Source organism: Centroberyx gerrardi, chromosome 1 (assembly GCF_048128805.1).
Source record: "Centroberyx gerrardi isolate f3 chromosome 1, fCenGer3.hap1.cur.20231027, whole genome shotgun sequence".
Lineage (NCBI taxonomy): Eukaryota > Metazoa > Chordata > Actinopteri > Beryciformes > Berycidae > Centroberyx > Centroberyx gerrardi.
The window spans coordinates 2,646,061-2,660,185 of NC_135997.1; the positions used below are offsets into that span (position 1 = coordinate 2,646,061).

A 14,125-nucleotide genomic window follows, 5' to 3' on the forward strand; every position below is an offset into this window, starting at 1 on the left:
ATACAACCAAACTGTCTGTCCGTAAAGCTTTCAACATCTTTTTGGACAACATTCCTATCAGATCTTAAAGTTAACCGCAAAAGTCTGCAATGATTCTTTAAATATTCGGTTAATCTTGCACATCCCTAGCAAACAGTGCAGTGATCTGGGAAATTATGAGAAAGGAGAGAAGGTGTTTACAGACTTCATGGCTATCTGGTGTCTTTTGTTACCAGGAACAGACACACATCGGTATCTAGAACTGTGAGCTCACAGCGAGGGGATTAGGAAGGCTTACCTGCTTTGTAGGCTATTGTGTTGGTTTTGGCCACAGACTTCTTATAACACAGGTAGACTGAGGAACCCCACTGAGGAGAGGAGAGGAGAGGAGAGAAGAGGAGAGAAATGGAACAAGTGAACATGTCATCCCCCATGAACGCTGGACCACAGTGACAAAATGCATTATCCATCCAAGTTTCGTAAAAATCGCTCCAGTTGTGTCTGAGATATCACGTTTGCGTTAAAAATTTCCTTTAATTATAGCGCCCCCAATAGGCCACTCAGTGTAATTTTTCGAACGGTGCAACACAGTGCAAAGATGCATTATCCCTCTGTCTGTGTAGATTCACTTCAGTCATCCAGGCAGTAAGATGTCCAAAAAACACATAGAAACTAAATCCACTGGACTTAAAATGAAGAGCTAAAGTTATTGAATTGAGTTATTAGTTACCAGTTCCACCTGCTGCCAATCACACTGAAGGACTAACCATAAGCTCAACAGTTCCCGGAATAGTTTTGGAAAATTAAAATGGACCAGGCATTACCATCCAGACATATGCAGGACATTAGCATACAGAGGATTGATGATTGTTTGTGACAACCATTTGCTGTGAGGGGAAAGTGCTCTTTCTCTAGCGAGTAAAATTTGCATAAAATCTTTAACAATCAAGAGCTGGACATGAAGCATGAGCTCCCAGTGCTATGTTGAAATATTAGGGTGATCTTCACAGCTCGCATGTTATCAGACAGATGGAAAGATTAGCCCAGCTAAGACCCAGCTTTATTGTATAAGACCCAGTTTTATTGTATAAGTCCCAGTTTTATTGTATCATATCATCAGTTTCTCTTACTCCATGCACCATAAGTCTCTGCAGATTCCTCTCATGCTCTGTTTCTCCCACAGGTTCACTTCCTGGCTCGCTCACTCCATGCTTACAGAGCTTTTAAGATGCATGTGCAGCCACACACACACACACACACACACAGGTTTCTCAGGGGGATCGCCTGCCTGTTCTACCCCCCAATGACAAAATCAGACAAAGCTGACACAGCAAGGACTTTTATAGAACAGCAGTCTAATGTTTTATGTGTGTGTGTGTGTGTGTGTGTGGTGTGTGTGTGTGTCTCACATGGGGAGAATAAGAAACAGGGGAGTGGACAGAGGTATTTCACTACAACACAAGCAGTAGCTGAAGAGGAAACCAGCTGCAGGAGTAGAGTGCGTTATCTCGTTGAAGAGAAAGATGATTGAAACAACACAATCACACACACACACCCACACACACACACACACGCTGTTAAAAAATGTCCTGAGGCCATGAAGGGCGTTTTCGGACAGCTTTCCATTAATTGGATGCACAAGCCGGCTGGAGCGTCTCACCCGGGGGCTAAAATCTCTCTCCACTGTTGAAAAAACACAATTGACTCAAATAGAGAATGGGAAAGGCGAGTGCAATCCCATTTCAGCCCAGGATTACACATCTGCCCGCTTCCCACTCTCCACCCTGCTCACTTCCATTTTACATTTTAGCACAAAAGACAGAGAGAGGCTATTCTCAGATCCATTCTGACATTTTCAATAATAAATGTGTAAATGGGAGGTGAGCAGTTGGAGTGTACAGACACCAAACACCACTATATGATTTCAAATTCTTAGTAAAATTCTTTAGTTGAGGAAAAGTTTGAAAAGTGGAATTTGCCAGCATTTGGTGCTTACTCAAACCATTACATTAAGGCTAAATGTCATCTTATATTGCTGAAAAGAGCTGTGGGAGCTCATATCACTAATTTAAAACTCTCCTCCAAGAAACAACATATAGAGGAGGATTTATGGAGTCGGGGCAGTGGAGTGGGCTTTTGATTAAAGAATACCTTGACATTTTGGATTTCAGACAAGGCTCCGGTGAAGAAATAAAGCCTGCTAACATTCAAAATGTCATGGTGTGACTTTACAGGAAAAATCCCCCGCAGATTCTCTTACAGCGTTATACATCATCAGTCTGTGATGTTCAACACATTCCAGGAGTTATTTTGTAATGAAGTGTTATAATTTACTTTTTTGGGGGGACCCACTTTCCCTCAGCCCGCCTCGTCTACTTGTGATTTCCTATGTTTCCCAGAATGCCTTTCAACAACCCCCAGAGAAGGGAAGTGAATTTGTTGCTTTCAATCCAAGTTTGTTGTACGGGCGTATAAATATAGCTAGTTAGCCAACTAGTTTGTGAATATGTCTTGATGCTGCATTGCATTCTGGTCTCTCTGGGTGGAGAAATTGGTCTCTCTCCTCTTCTACGATGGATTTCTCCCTGTATGGTTGTTGAACGTCTCTTGGTGCAAAATGGCGGCTCTAGAAAGAAGCCCTCGTTCTTTCCCACCTCACGCCTCAGCACCATGGGTGCTTTCAGCACCATGGGTGCTAGGGCTTTCAGCTGCACTGCTCCCAGGCTTTGGAACTCCCTGCCCACACATTCGACAGTCTGACACCATAACAGCATTCAAATCCCACCTCAAAACTCACCTGTTCAAACTGGCCTACTCACTGTAATGCTCATCGTACTGTGTGTTTTCCCTTATATCCTTACAGTGTTACTGTTTTTATTCCCCCTCCTATACGTGTCTGTCCACCTTATGTCACTTGTTTTGTTTTGTCTATGCTGGTGTCTTTGCCATGTTTCGCTGTTTTTACCTGTTCGAGTATGTTTCTTTTTATGCATTGTAAGGCGACCTTGGGTGTCCTGAAAGGCACCCTCAAATAAAATGTATTATTATTATTATTATTTGATTGTGAGGGACTGACACCAAAACCTGACGTTTACCGCTGATGTTTTAGATTGATACATTTTCTGATATCAAACTCCATTGTAGCTGCTGGAAATATCTGGAGGTTGTTTGTTGAAGAAAAATACAACAAACAACAAAATGGGCACAGAAATGCAAGGTGCATCACCAGTAGCTAGGGTGACTCTCACTTTGTTTAACATCAACGGGGGAAAAAGAAAGCTTCCTCTCTCACCATGCTGCTGTTGAGGTTCTTCTCCACCTTGCAGAAGGTGTGTGGCGGCGTCTCTCCCTTGCCGGGGATGATGATGCAGATGTCGGTGACGGCCAGCGCGGCGTGCGGCTGGCTCTCCGGCGCGCGGCGGTACGTGATGTAGATGCGCTGAGACGAGGTGCTGCTGATGTTGGCCGGCCGGCCGGAGGGCGTGGTCTGGATGAGGTGGCAGCCCTGCTTCAGACGCTCCTTCCACTCGTACAGCACCCTGGGGGGAGGAGCCACAGCAGCCAGCCAATCACAATCACTTATCAACAAACACAAGGGGACGAATGTCAGGGCAGCAACAGTGACTCAGCACCATTCATTTACGGCATCAAAGGTTACAAAGATTCAAAATGACATACTCATGTAGAGCTGAAACGATTAGTCTATTAATCAATCGACAGAAAATTAATCGATTATAATTTTGATAATCGATTAATCATTTCAGTCATTTTGGTTACAGCTTCACAAATGGTTTTCTCAGTTTCATCTCATTAAAAAATGAATACTTTGGGTTTTTTGGCTGCTGGTCAGGCTAAGTAATTTGAAGAATCACTTTGGGCTCTGAGAACTGGTGAGGGGCATTTGTCATTTTTGACAATTTTATAGACTAAATGATTAATCAATTCATCGAAAAACGACTTGATAGATTGATCAATAACGGAAATAGTGGTTAGTTGCTGACCTACTCGTACGTATGACCATTTCAAATAGGTACTTTAGCTGTGTATAAATGCTGCAAAGACAATGATTTTATTCTGCCATATAATAAAATGTGCTTTCATTGATGAGAGAAAGGCTTGTAGAAATATTGCTTGACAAACAGTAATGAGTTAGCTCGGTGACTGAAAGCATAACAGACATTTCTACAGTGACTAACTCATGGTTCGGCATTTATTACATTAGGAGACGACTCTTAAATAATGGAGTGAACAGAGTGCGTGTTTGCTCAACACCAACCTCACAGACACTCACAATTTCCATTATGTATATACTGTCTATATGTACACTGTCAGTCACATCATGCCCATATTAACTCACACCAGAATTGCAAAGAAGTACAAGGGCACACACACACACACCACCAAGAGGGCAAGTATTCATGAAAGTGGCCGTGATTGTAAAGTCCCCCATCGTGCCTCTATCACACACTTATCCTCCATTACAGTTTCAAGTGTTGTAAAGTGGAGCTCAGCAGGCGTTTTGTGGCACTTTCTGAAAGCTGAAAAGAGCAGAATTTAAATTGGTCAACTGCCAAATCCTTCTTTTTATTTTATTTAGTCTCCATCTTTGTTGCTCAGCCTCATTGTTGTGGTGTTTCTGCACTGCAGTTCCCAGAGATCACCTGTCAATCAAACAGTGTGGGCGGAGCTTGGATTTCCCCTTTTCTCTTTTCTCTGTCTGTTCAGCCATGGTGGCTATCGCTGCTCATGCTAACTACCCAGTTCTTCTTCTTCTGTTTATTCCAAACAAACCGGAAACATAAAGCGCATCAATTCCTGTGCGGCAGAGGATTTTTCCCAGGAAAGAGCTACCAGACACCGGCTGTTTAGAACAGACAATGGAAAAGCTTTATGAACTGGATATAGGCTGAAACACTCTATTATTAAATGGCAATAGAGAGTAGCAAAACAGTATTTATTTATGTGAAAATGAAATGGATTATTACTTTAAATCTTTGGAATGATTCCCTTTGTAGTCTGAGCAACACTGCAGCAGCGGTAAAAAGGGACTAGTATGATAGTTACATCTGTACACACACACACACACGCACACACACACCTCTGCTTCCCATTAGTCGAATCAGCGTGTGGAGAGTGCAGCCGCTCTCAGCTGTCAGCAGACGGAGGCTGCTGAGGCTGAGTGAAGCCTGTGTAAGTGCCTGATAAGCAGTGCGGTCAGCAGTGTCAGAGGCCAGTCGGTCTCTCTGCTCCGTCACCAGCTGAGGGGAGAGACCACCGACCGACACACTGATACTCTTCCTTCAGGTCAGAGGGTGTTGCGTTGATGCAGCATTAGGAGGAAAGCTGTAAGAGCACATTCACTCTATTTTCACACAATTCCACTGTTTTTCAAAGCAAAATGGGGAGCGGCCAAGTAGAGCGGAGCGCTTTCTAAAGTTTTTTTTTGTTTTTTGTTTATTTGACAGTGCTCAATAAATATACTGTGCCAGATGTAGTCTCTAGGCGGGAGGCAACAGTACACAGTTTGGAAGCAGTGTGGATGTCAGTTACATACTAAAAACTATTTATAAAAAGACATAATGTATTTACATGAACCTACATTACCAAACAATCTATTAACAGATCATCTAGAATGCAAACATTCACAAGTTGAGAGCAAACAAACACAAGTTGAGAGCGGTTTAACTTTTTAGAGCAGACAACATGACACCGCTTTTTTGTTAGCCGACTAATCACAAGTCAGAAGGCAGCTGGCAGTTTACTACAGCAACCAGAATGAAAATGGATTACCGGTAGAAAAGGTGGGAGCTGCTACTCTGATAACAGGTGTGGGACTTCCTGCTAAGCCTGGGAGAGTTTCCTCTGAATACAGTTAGCCGATAGTGGCAGCTGGTCATTATGGCAACAGAGTGTGTGTCGCACAACCCGCTTTTTCAAATTATCAGCACAAATTAAGGTCGAGGGAGTGCTGCTTCTACTAAATAGTGAAATGGTGTGAGCGCACCCTAGAACTACCATCGATATAAAAACTGCTGTAGCAGATATACTGAAACCAAAGCCACAATGGAACAAACAGGTTTGGGCTGTCTTGTTTAAACACAACAAACACCACAAAACTCCTGCACATTTATTAGTCTACAGTAGTGATGAGACGATCTGCTTATCTCACGATACGATTTGATAAGTGATCTGAGGTTCAGGATTCATTACAACCACGATACGATGTGATAAATAAAAGTTCAGTGACAACAAAGTCTGACTGTGCAGAATTATGTTTATTTCTGAGACACAAATCTTTCTAGCGATGGCATTGGCTGCTAGAACAATTTAAAAATGTCATTACAAAGTGACAATAATATAATTTGGATGGAGAGCTTGTGAAATTGTGATGGTCAAGCCGTCTTTGTGATTACTACAGCAGAATAAAATGGAGCTAATATCACCATTCATTTTCAGTCAGCACTCACCCCAGGTCGGTGAGCGGCGGCTTGTCTCTCCCTCTCCTGTAGCACAGGAAGATCTGCGGCGCCATGAGGCCGCCGCTGTTCAGGTCCGCCGACAGGCCGGTGGGCGTGGCCTCGATGCAGGTGTACCCCGGCGGCACCTCCTCCCCCAGCGAGCGGATCACCACCGCCACGTCGGTGATGGGCGCCTTGGGCTTGGCCGTCTTGTGGCAGACATCGTCAAAGTGGATCTCCTGGTCCAGCGGTGTGGACGGGTCCGTCAGACCCGCCACCACAAAGTAGTCCGCTACGCGAGGGCCTTTGTCCTCCATCATCTCCCATCCCCACCGACTGGCTGCACACAGAGAGAGAGAGAGAGAGAGAGAGAGAGAGAGAGAGAGAGAGAGAGAGAGAGAGAGAGAGAGAGAGAGAGAGAGAGAGAGAGAGAGAGAAGAGGAGAGGAGAGGAGAGGAGATTAATTTTCGTTGTGGTTGCAGGTCCGGCAGATTCTTGCGTCCTTGCTGTGGCAATAAAATACAACATTTGACAGTCATAAATCTTGCTGAAAAGAGACCAGTGGAAGGGCAAATGAAAACAGAAGGTGAATGTGTGAAGAAAAGAGGGGCAGCATACGGGCCAGGCAGTGTGGATTATACAATTTATAGTGCAGACAGGTAGCTGATGGTCTTGTCCAGAGAGACTTAAGTTCAAGTGAGCAGCTAAGGATTCACTTTGGACACATGGAGTTTGAAGGGACGGTAAACCCAGTAGGGGTCCATCCACCAAGATCTGAGCGAACCTAACCGTAATAAAATTGAGCTTTTGACTGCTGCATTTTCTATAGTGAAACAGTTCAGAGAGCTGCTGGACGTTCCCTCTGCCCTTTGGTGGAGTGAGCTTCACTCTACACTGGAGAGAGAGAGCGGCGTGCTGAGGTCGAGTTCTGATTGGATTTCCCACTCTGACGTATGAAAGTAGTTTTTGATCCGCAGCAAAACTGAGAAATCAACTGATCGGCTTTTCTCAGCATAGAAACGAATTCAGATTCTTGCAGTTTCCTGTTGTTTTTTACACCCAGCAATGACTAAAAATAAAATTTTAATGAGAAATTGCATATTTTAGTTGGATATCCCTTTACAGGTCCGAACACTGGTGGGGTTGCGGGGTCAGAATCTGGGACCTTCTGGTTACGGGTCTTTCTCTAATTCTATAATGTGAAACAGCCGCACTGGGTCGGCCTAAGCTTTTATTTTGAAAGACAGCAGTGTGGTTTTTCTTCACACTTGACATTCTACCTCAATTACAGGCTGTGCCCGTGCGGAAATCTCCTGATTAGAAGGCTTGTGATATCATGGAGCCCATTAAGCAGGACGACAAACACCAAACAGTAGTTTCCTTAATCTGTCCTAAGAAGGGCAAGTCCTGACTGCGTAACACACAGACTCACTGAACACGCAGACTGACATGCGTGGGTAAAGTTCTTCTTCTAAACAAAAACCTCAATAGGGAAAATAAGAAATAAAACACACTTTGTGGTAAAGGTGTTACCTTCTGTTAGTGACAAATTACCTGCACTGATATCACAGAATCAAAAGCTGCTTTGAGTGAATGAATGTTGTTTTTCTGCCCTGAAATCATCACAGCATAGCCAAAGGGTGAAAACGGTGAAAGTTCAGTGTTTATCATCTCAGTTATGTTTATCCAGCGTAATGTAGCCGTCAAGCAAAAAAATAGTATTACTGCTCTGATCTTACACAGTGCAGTCTAGCGACAGTAACCAGGCTGAATTTCCAAATGATGGGAGCTCATTTTCTGCTTCAGAGACACATGAAGGAGACTCTAGAAACACATCCACTACCATCTGGAGACAGCCGGTGACTCTTAAACTTCAGCGCGACTTTGCAGTTAACATGATTACACTTCACAATTGAAATAAAAAAGATGTGAGCACACCATTTCCAGCCCTAGTCCCTAGTTGGGCTTTTAAATAGACTACAACTATCTAAAATGTCTTGTATAGGCTAATAAAAAGTACAGAAATGTTAAAAAGGAGCCTACATTATACATCATCAAAATTGCACAATATCACATAATGTAGGTACTGTTGCAGTCAGAGTCTGAGACAAAACTACTAAGCATTTGGGTCGAGGACACGACTGAGAACAAACTGAATAGTGCCAGGAGAAACTACAAGATATCTGAAAAAAGTGGTTGCTGGTCGCCCAAAATGCAGAGCAATGTTGCAGTTAACTAACATTTTTTGCTCCATTTATCTGATATTTCGGGGTCTTTTGTTTCAATTTGACCCTGAAATGCATTGCATTTGCATTGCATATAGTACAATAAACAATCAATTTGTACCACTAACATTTGCTTCATTTTAAATCATAATATACTCACAAATAAACAGAGTAACAATCAGAGACATTTTCTACTGGTTCAGGCTGCATACCCCGTTGTTTTCTGATCAAAAAAACACTCAATTCTTCTCACCCAGAATGCACTGGAAACAACTGCCAGGTCATTGGCTCCCAAAAATCAGTTACCGTGGCCCACAGGGGACAGAAGTGGCATTCAAGTGTGAAGTCAACAAAAGTGTGAATAGGGTGAAATGCAAAAAAGGGAACTCCTAATAAACCAGGGGCATTTTTTTATTAGTTAATTTTTATTATTCGCTGTTCTGGTGACTAATAGTTTTTAGGTTTAAGTTTAATTTGCCCCGAACCCCCGTACATTTCTGACCCTGGTGTGTACAGCATGTGGCCTATGAAAAGTAAGGGTATAAAAGCTAAAAATCAAACACTATATGAATCCTTCCATCTACTGTCAATGGAGCAGGTCTACAATATATTTTGTCATAGGAATAGTAGAAGTCAGTTCTGTTTTATAGTATTTTCCTTTTTTTCCTGTGTCAGCCTGTGGGTGTGGCAGTGTAATTTGTCCAGATTGATGTCTCGGCCTCCTGACTGCAGCCTCAGGGACACAAGTCTGTCTCTGAGGGCTGGAGAGGAACTTCACCCCCGACGTTACACTCTCCTCCTCTGGTCAGCCGTGCAAACAAGAACAGATGGGGTTCATGGAAGCAGAAATCAGGAGGTGTGGATAATGTGTATCTGCACAGCACATGTATGTTTATTACAAACTGGATGTAATAAACAGGGAACCGTTGGAACGTGTCTAAGGGTTTTCTGATGTAGCATCATTTTGCAGAGGGCAGTTGGAGAATGCTGAACTTTTCTGGAGACAGGCTTATTGATTCCTCACACATGTTCCTGACTTGGCGTGACAGGGTCAGCGAACATCTGAAACCTTGCAATTTCTTCCCAGACTCTTGAGAGAGCCAGTTCATTGCAACCACATTTAGTAATCTAAAAGTTTCTGTTTATTTTATTCCTAAATAATTCAACTGGACGCAGTCTGTGATTCCAAGTGCATGCAGTCAGAGGGTGTGGGCAGAGCGGTCTAATTAGCAGGGTGTGTTAGCTAGCTTAAACGTGTTTGGCTCTGGGAAAGCTGCAAAAGCTGCCAATTGCTGACTCTGGTCTGTGTGATGCTAAGCTAGCTAACCAGCTGCCACCACAGCTAGCTGAACTACTCTGACACTGTGTAGGTGGCTAATGGTATTAGCACTAGTGTAATGCTTTTGGAGTAGCTGTGTAGCATACAAAACCTTCTGTTAACGGTCGACTGTATTTGCCTCAAAAACAGAAACCATTTGGAGTTAAAAGACATCATAAAGCAGAGGTGTTTTTTCTTTGCTCAAGTCCCAAGTCAACTCCAAGTCTAAATGTAGAACAAGTTAAGTCAGAACAAATCAAGAGTCCAGTATCAATTTAATATCTTAAAGAAAACTAAATATCTGGTTTAATAGGATAAAAACTTGGTAAGAGCATCATGAGTTTGATTTCTATTAGGGATGCACCGATCCGATACTGATATCGGATATCGGTCCGATACTGACTCAAATAGCTGGATCGGGTATCGGTGACAATGGGGCCGATCTATTCAATTAAATTCTATGTTTATGTCTACGTGCGCATACTACGTCATGCGTCAGCAGCGCGCCGGTAGACCCGGCCATTTGCCTTCGGTCCGTCCGGTGGCTCCTCCGGTCCAGCACATGGATGTATTAAACTAGGTCCAGCAGCTCCGGAGGATCCCGCCTGCCGCGCTCAGCGTCTCACGCACTGAATTCTCGCTCATGGGGCGCGAGCCTCCCGCAGCTAGCATCCAGGCTAACAAGCTAACCTGGCGCCCAACCCTCATAACAGAGCCGGGGTCGGGGTGAGCTGACCGGGGGTCGGTGCTGATGCTCGGTAGTTAAAAACACACCTGCATGAATACTTTGTCTCGGTTATATGTTTAAACTCTCCCGGGTCACCGCGCGGCCGAGCAGGCTGCCATTTAACCTGCTAGGTAAAGTAGTTTTCCACCAATTGTACAATCAGCGCGTCCAGCCAGACTCCATTCATAAATCCCAGGTTTAAGGGGACTCGGCTGTAGGTCAACGTTGTTTCCTGCCACAACACGATTTCAAGTGTTTTCCGTGTTCGTCAGGTACTGCTGCTCCATTCGGCCGACACATAGTCAGACTAACATACCTTGATTTTTTTTCTGAGGGCTCTTTCATAAAGCAAGATTACCAGTTAAGCCAGAGTTATTTCAGTAATTTAGGCTTATTCTGCATATTTTGAATGTTTTGTTTTTACCAAGTTACTTGTTTATACTACTTGTGTGAATTGTGATTTAATTTATCAAGTTTGTTTGCACTAGTTTGTGACTTAATTGTGATTTAATGTTTACATTTTGTTCTCATTTGATGCAGTTGTATTGTTTTATACTGGAATTTTAATTCCTGACCAATTTGTTGCTGCATTTAAAAGGTTTACACTTGAATTGTAATTCCTGTTAATTTTGAAGATGTTTTACCAAGTTGCTGGAGCACGATTATTTATTATTTTAATAATAAATAACAATTGAGTACATTTACTGTATATCTATGTATTTATTTGTTACATTTTGTTTTACAAAGTTAGGAAAGCAATGTTAAAGTCAAGCCTGATGTTGCTTTACACATAAAAGAATGATCCCAGTCTCTTCCACACAGTGAGGCATAGCCTACAGTTTATTAATTAAACACTGGTATCGGATTGGTACTCGGTATCGGCCGATACCCAAAGCCCAGTTATCGGTATCGGTATCTGGACTGAAAAAGTCGGATCGGTGCATCCCTAATTTCTATAATCAGTTTCAACTTCAATAAATTCAATCATTCCATACAAATTCAGAAAACAGAATTTAAATTCAGTCGTCTGCTGGAACAAATCTCATCACTTTCAATCTAAGTCATTTACACAAACACAAGATCTCAAGTCAAGACTTTAGAAACCTTTTCAAGTCATCAAAAGTACAAGTCAGTCAAGTCCCAAGTAAGGTCAAGTCTCAAGTCTTCTCTTCATGCATCAAGTCAAGTCTCAAGCAATTCAAATTGTGACTCAAGTCCAAGTCATGTGACTCAAGTCTCCACCTCTGTCATAAAGTGTCTGAATCTCTCTCTCTGACTCCATTTTGACCTCCACCAACAAATCTCCTGCATCAGCAACTCCTGATTTTTGCTCTGCATCTTTGATCGCTTTTAGTGCTGCAAAAACATTTCATGTTTAAGTTTCCTTGTGCCATGTGTTGCTGGCTCCACTGTCAGAAGCACAAGCATAAAAACAGCCAAGTCTTCCTCATATCAATCATGCAGACTGCTGTCATCCAGACTGCAGGCAGCAGCACATGGGACACATTCCCATATGTATTCTCTATGTTTACAGGTTCAAATTTTAACAATCTCTTCAGTGGTTCTGTCTGTAGCTAGCTGATATTCTGTTTTAGACAAGATTTATTGGAGAAAGGAGTTTATTTACATAGGCTAAATCTACAATTCTCTGGCATGAAAGGCTATAAATTAAAACTTGGCGTTCATTGATGATCACTGCAGGGTCAGTGAGCCAGACTTGCATCCAAGGGAGGAGCGATTCATGTTTCTTTCTTTGATTGTCACTTCCAACTACTGACAGATGGTGAGAAAATGCTGGTTCACTGTGTTCTGGCACTCATACTCAGATTACAAAATGCATCTCACCTCATCACTTTCTCACTGAGAAACTGATGAGAAGTCATAGCATGAGTCTGCTGGTCCGACTTTATGTGCTAAGTGAGGCAATGAGGCAGACCTGGGATACTGCAGCCTAATCCAGTATCTTAAAGGAATAGTTCCCACAAAAAGGAAAATTCTGTCATTATCTGCTCACCCCAACGCCAGTTGAAACAGAACTGATGTTCTACTCGTCATCGGACATTTTCATCTTTGTTTGAAAGTCTGATAAGTAAGCAGTTATCATTAGAAATCACTTTCAGCAGAGCTATTTAAGTTTGTGTGACGTAGCTCTATGTGTAAACTAGGGCTGCAGCTATCGATTATTTTAGTAATCGAGTATTCTACCGATTATTCCATCGATTAATCGAGTAATCGGATAAGAAATACTTTTGCTTTATTAAAGAGCAATAGTAAATATACAAAAGAGAAAAGCTGTCCGCACGAAGCTGTCCATACGACACTGTGATTTACTGAAAACGAGGTGAAATAATTATTATTATTGATATTTATTACTAGGCCTAAATATCATACAAGTTCATAAGACTGGCTAATGTACATTTATTTACTATGTTGAAGGGTTGCCCTACACCTGCTGACCCTACTCACTGCAATCAAACTAAACTGAATATACCTGCTGTATTGGACTGGTGCATTTTAGGCTCCAATTGCTACTTACACCACCTGATATTTTGCTTTCTGGGGTATTTTATGCATCACTGTGAGGGGAGTAGGTGTGTGTGTGTGTGTGTGTGTATGTGTGTGTGACTATCATAATAATAACATGAATGAAGCTCAGGCTTTCACAAATTGACTGCAGCATTTTATTTTCTGTGGTTATTTTCTTGAGCAAAACTTAGCTAACTTAGGGACATCATAACTAGCCACCATATTGATTTACGTTCTTAACTAGCCATTACATATAGCCATAATTAACGTGCATTCTTTACTAGCCTTCATCTCATCCCGTTTTAATATTAAGTGCTGACTCCGCCCACCCGGGCCAGTTTCGGCGTACGCCGGTAGCAATTACAAGTGGACCCTATCCTACAGTCCCTGCTCTCAGCGGAGGGAGGGAGCTACGCTGTGTGTGGGAAGCGCTGTGACCGTCAGACCTCTCTGGATTAGACAAGCAAGTAGAGAAAACCGGCATCAGCCGAACCAATTTATTGCCAAATGCTTTGGGATTCAACACATTAACATTGCTTCCCATGGTCAGAAAAAGTCGGCAGATTTGTCGCTAGTCGCTTTTGAGAAATAAAGTCGCCAGGGGGGTCTGAAAAGTCGCTAAGTCTAGCGACAAAGTCGCCAAGTTGGCAACACTGGATCCGAAACTTTGGACACTTTCTGTCGTTTTCTCTGGCCTGTCTCTTCTCTTCGCCCCTCGCTATTTTCTCTCTCTTTCTCCAGCGCGTTGTGCAACAGTAATAATCATCCGTGTGAAACACTGAGTGTGTATATAGTTATATGGATTAAACGAAGCTTCGATGCAAAGAATTTGCATCGATGATTTTTAGTAATCGAGTTACTCGAGTTTCTCGAGGAATCGTTTCAGCCCTAG

At 42.7% G+C, this 14,125-nt stretch overlaps 1 protein-coding gene across 1 annotated transcript in view; it reads right to left on the bottom strand.

The window, feature by feature from the left end:
* LOC139926807 (C-myc promoter-binding protein-like) overlaps positions 1 to 6,766 on the bottom strand; it is a 59,576-nt gene extending 52,810 nt beyond the window's left edge. The window contains exons 1-3 of the mRNA XM_078287992.1: positions 6,447 to 6,766; positions 3,272 to 3,518; positions 278 to 347 (exon numbers count right to left, since the gene is read on the bottom strand). Of these exons, the coding sequence (XP_078144118.1) occupies positions 278 to 347; positions 3,272 to 3,518; positions 6,447 to 6,757 (628 nt within the window). The 5' untranslated portion in view covers positions 6,758 to 6,766. The remainder of the gene's footprint in view (positions 1 to 277; positions 348 to 3,271; positions 3,519 to 6,446) is intronic.
* Between the last annotated feature and the right edge of the window lie 7,359 nt (positions 6,767 to 14,125).